Raw genomic sequence first — 4,278 nt, 5'->3', positions numbered from 1 at the left:
CGATATATTTACATAAACATTTTTGTACATTTTTTTATTGTAAGGATTTTTTTATAGTTAAGCCATATAAAAAACTAAGACAGTGGTTTTACGACAGTAAAAACAAATTGTAAAGTAATGTTAAAACTTGTATATGTTAGCAAAAAATTCCAGAAACTCTATACTTTAAAATTACAAAAACTAGTGTTATTCCGAACCTGATTGTTACATACCATAAATAAACACTAATGCCCTTATTCATAAAAAATAAAGTAGCTTTATAAAAGGTTTATAAATGGAAAAATGTATGAAAACGTCAGTTTATAAAGCTCTTTAAACCATGATAAAAATATAGTAAGGTAGAACCGCTGAGAGTCACTTTTAAAATTCTTGACGTTTCCAAACAATTTAATTTTTAAATTTACTCACAAACTCACACACACATTTTCATTTTCAATCTCAAGCAACAACAATTTCGAACAATTTCAATTTTTTATTTTCACTTTTATATGATTTTAAAATGTTGGCAAACTTCAAAAAAAAATCATGGCCGACAAATTAAGAGAGGTTCTACCTTGCTATGTTTTTATCATGCTTTAAACTTACTTTATTTTTTATGAATAAGGACATACGACTTTTTGCTTATGATAAAAATTAATAAATAAACATTAAGACTTTTTGCATAAACAAATTAGTATATTTAAAGTGCTCTTTTCATAAAAATTTTCGATATACATATAAAGCGGTTAAAATATTCTTGGTTGTTTATGAATTTGAGTGTAAGACTTTTACTTTAAGTTTAAAGAAAGATTTAGAAATGTAAACATTAATGGCCTTATTAATAAAAAATAAAGTAGGTTTAAAGAGCTTTATAAAGAGAGNTCTTTTCATAAAAATTTTCGATATACATATAAAGCGGTTAAAATATTCTTGGTTGTTTATGAATTTGAGTGTAAGACTTTTACTTTAAGTTTATAGAAAGATTTAGAAATGTAAACATTAATGGCCTTATTAATAAAAAATAAAGTAGGTTTAAAGAGCTTTATAAAGAGAGGTTTTCATACATTTTCCAATTAATTAAAGCTATTTAAACCTACTTTTATTTTACGATTTTTGCTTGAATTTAAAAGATTTAATAAAGACAAACCATTTTACCTCTTTAACAAGCTTTTTTGCTTAATGATTTTCTGGAACTTTTTTTTAATAAAAACATGNCTTTATAAAGTGACGTTTTCATACATTTTCCAATTAATTAAAGCTATTTAAACCTACTTTTATTTTACGATTTTTGCTTGAATTTAAAAGATTTAATAAAGACAAAACATTTTACCTCTTTAACAAGCTTTTTTTCTTAATGATTTTCTGGAACTTTTTTTTAATAAAAACATGTATGACTTCTTATAATGCTCTTGAATTAAATATTTAAATAGGCCTTCTATGCCAAAAGCAAGTTGAGTCTTGTGCCACAAGACGTGGACACAAGAAGGCATACGATTCGTGCACGTCCCAAAGGAAGAAATTAAAAGAAAAAAATGGATTGAGTCCTGCGGCACCTTTTTGAACCCTGGCGAGAAAATATGTACCCTTCATTTTTCGGCAATGGATTTTGAGGCCGGGCCTGACCGCAAAAGAGCTAGACTGTCCAGTGATGCTGTTCCAATGCCAGTAGAAGCATTATACGATTGGAATGGGCCTGCACAACTCGAATTTCCAGTTAAGGACGCTTCTACACAGACTGAGTAAAAACAAATTTCAATTAATAAAAATAAATAGCCTTATTCTCGGCGAAGATGTGAGAAAATTTTTTGTTAAATGCCGAATGCACTTCCGCATCAAGCATTTGAACAAAAACATGCGAAAAAAAGACTGAACCAACGCTAAATAACAAAATCCAACTTTTTTAATCGGAAGTCCACTTTTTTAAAGTAAGCTTTTTTCGTCGTAAAAAATTGTATAAAGCTTTCAAAACATAAAACTTGTAATTAATTAAATACATATATGTATGTATTAATTGTCATATGCTTATTATAATTAATTTATTGATTTTATATCTATTTACAGATATCTTCTATAACGAATTCTTATGCAAATATGAATGTGATTTTGTGTTCAAAAAGCAATAAAAGTGGTTTTTCTCGATAGAGTTTCCACTATAACCAAGTTGTTTTATTTATTGCTTTGGTACAGGTTTGACAAAAAAATTTATCAGCTTGGTAAAATCTCAAACTACTTATATTTAAATTAATTTACATAAACAACATAAAATCTTTAAAATTGTAAAACTAGGAAGCAGTAAAATCCAAATAATTATTTTTTTTATCTTATATACAGATCGCAGTTTTAGCACTGATAACAAGCACAATAGCTTAATAAAGCGTGCTTACGTTTTGGTCAGTATTTCCATTAAAGCATCAAATATATTCAAAACTCGCATTAAATTAATAATACGCATTTTACTGCAAATTCCATCCTTTGTCCATTTTTTCTACTAACTTTCTCCTACTATTTTCAGAAAGGGCGATCACATTCTTCCCCTTTCTCCCTACTTCCAAAATACAAATCTGGATAAAGGAGTGTCAAATATGAGCTGTCACAATTTACATAACCTTGTATTATTGAATCATGGTATATAAGTATGACTTTTTCCTATGCATTTTTATTGGTACAAATAAAACAACAAACGCGTACAATTAATGATACAAAAGATTCCATGTCACCAAATCAAAAAATTACTTGTACAAACATGCATACATACATACATATGTCTAAATCTTCTTGCGTACCTCGTGATCATAAAATATTACGTGGCCATATTTTTCCGAGAAATGCATTTCGCGCGTACAATTGTTCGTATACATTTCGCGTGATATATCGACGCAGATTTTTTTATGATCACCGCGATGCATAAATATCAGACCATTCTCAACATCATGCAGGACGACATAGTTTTCAGAATTACTATATTGTACAGTGCCTTTGTGCCAATCGTAGAAACTAAGATCGGTTGGTTTGGGACGCAGTAGAATGCGTTCTTGGAATACGCCTAACCAATCGGTACAGCCTTCGACCATTAAATTTGCCCGCCTCAGACTATGCTCGAAATCAATATAGCCAGAAACTTCGAAGCCAGATTTGAAGCGGTGTTTAAGGAAGATGATGGTCTGCAAATCAAAAAAGAGCGAAAAAAAATGTGATTTTCAGATGAGAAACTACATCCAATTACCCACCGATATGATTTTCTGCGTATTCGGTTCTTCTCGTTGGGCCAACTCCAGTAGAACCGGATCGTTTGAGGTCAGATTTTCACTGAATAGCATAGCTGATTTTTTTGTTGGCCATAGTGATTCCTGCACGGCTGCCTTGCGTTTCTCATACTGCTCGGGTGTGTAGATCTCAGACGCCGAACGATAGCCAAGTTCTACCAGCATACGACAGAAGCGTATGTTACGTAGAAAATGGACATCTTTGCGTGTGATGAATGTATCCAAATAGTCCTCGTAGGTGGGACAATCCAGTAGGAACATATCCTGTTGTACGGCACTCATGTTGCTGATGTTTGTGTTTTATTAAAGTTATGGTCTTTCAGATTTGTTTTTGCTTGAGTTTTTTTTTTTTGGTATTTTGAATACTTATAATGCAATTTTTTTATTAGACTATCTTAGTTGGGAGACATTTTATATAATACCAGGAGCTTAAGTTTAAAAAAATATATTTCAATAACTTTGGGCGCCGCTAACCGTTTTAAAGAGTTTTTCAAATTTATTCGTTTTTTTTTGTTTTTGAAATTTTTATTTTTTTTATTTTGCGCCAAAAATTCCGGCGATTACTGTATGAGTACTTATGATATTTTTACGCATGATTCAATAATACAAGGTTAGATAATTATTGACAGCTGCGGTTTGACACTCCCTTACAAAAGGTTGCATTTGCGAAGGACAGAGAAAGGGCAAGAATGTAATCCCTTGTTGCGAAAATGGTAGTAGAAAAGTACGCAAAGTAGGCAATTAGTAGTGAAATTCCTTTTGTAAATTCTAAAGTATTTGCAGGAAATCTGGCATTTTAAACGAAATGTTGAACGTAATATTTATATATCTACGTTAATTACGTAATTTATATGCTGTTTAGCTGTATAAAAACTGCAAAATGACTCAAAATTAAAATAAGACTACTATGATATTGATATAAACATCCAATGCTTATGTTTTCATCAGTTAAATATGCTTCATATGCATATACAAATAAACATATTGCACAAAAGCTTATACTTTTATTTCACACCAAAGCTACACTGTTTCCATG

At 30.4% G+C, this 4,278-nt stretch overlaps 1 protein-coding gene across 1 annotated transcript; it reads right to left on the bottom strand.

Annotated features, from left to right (window-relative positions):
• Positions 1–2,744: 2,744 nt before the first annotated feature.
• On the bottom strand, positions 2,745–3,524 carry LOC108383106 (uncharacterized protein C4orf22 homolog). Its single transcript, XM_017639490.1, has 2 exons — positions 3,207–3,524; positions 2,745–3,140 (listed from the first exon to the last, which is right to left on the bottom strand). Exons 1-2 carry the CDS (start codon positions 3,522–3,524, stop codon positions 2,745–2,747), a joined length of 714 nt encoding a protein of 237 aa, XP_017494979.1.
• Positions 3,525–4,278: the final 754 nt, after the last annotated feature.

The sequence above is a fragment of the Rhagoletis zephyria genome, unplaced genomic scaffold (genome assembly GCF_001687245.7).
Source record: "Rhagoletis zephyria isolate East Lansing unplaced genomic scaffold, Rhagoletis_zephyria_1.1 Rzeph_scaffold_30765, whole genome shotgun sequence".
In the NCBI taxonomy this organism is placed as follows: Eukaryota; Metazoa; Arthropoda; class Insecta; order Diptera; family Tephritidae; genus Rhagoletis; species Rhagoletis zephyria.
The sequence above is the reverse complement of the archived record's forward strand: the minus strand, read 5'-3'. Positions and strand labels throughout refer to the sequence as shown.

Coding starts and splice junctions, on each gene's coding strand:
- LOC108383106 (XM_017639490.1), bottom strand. CDS start 3,524: ATGAGTGCCGTACAACAGGATATGTTCCTACTGGATTGTCCCACCTAC. Junction 3,141..3,206: donor ATACGCAGAAAATCATATCG/GTGGGTAATTGG, acceptor TTTGATTTGCAG/ACCATCATCTTCCTTAAACA.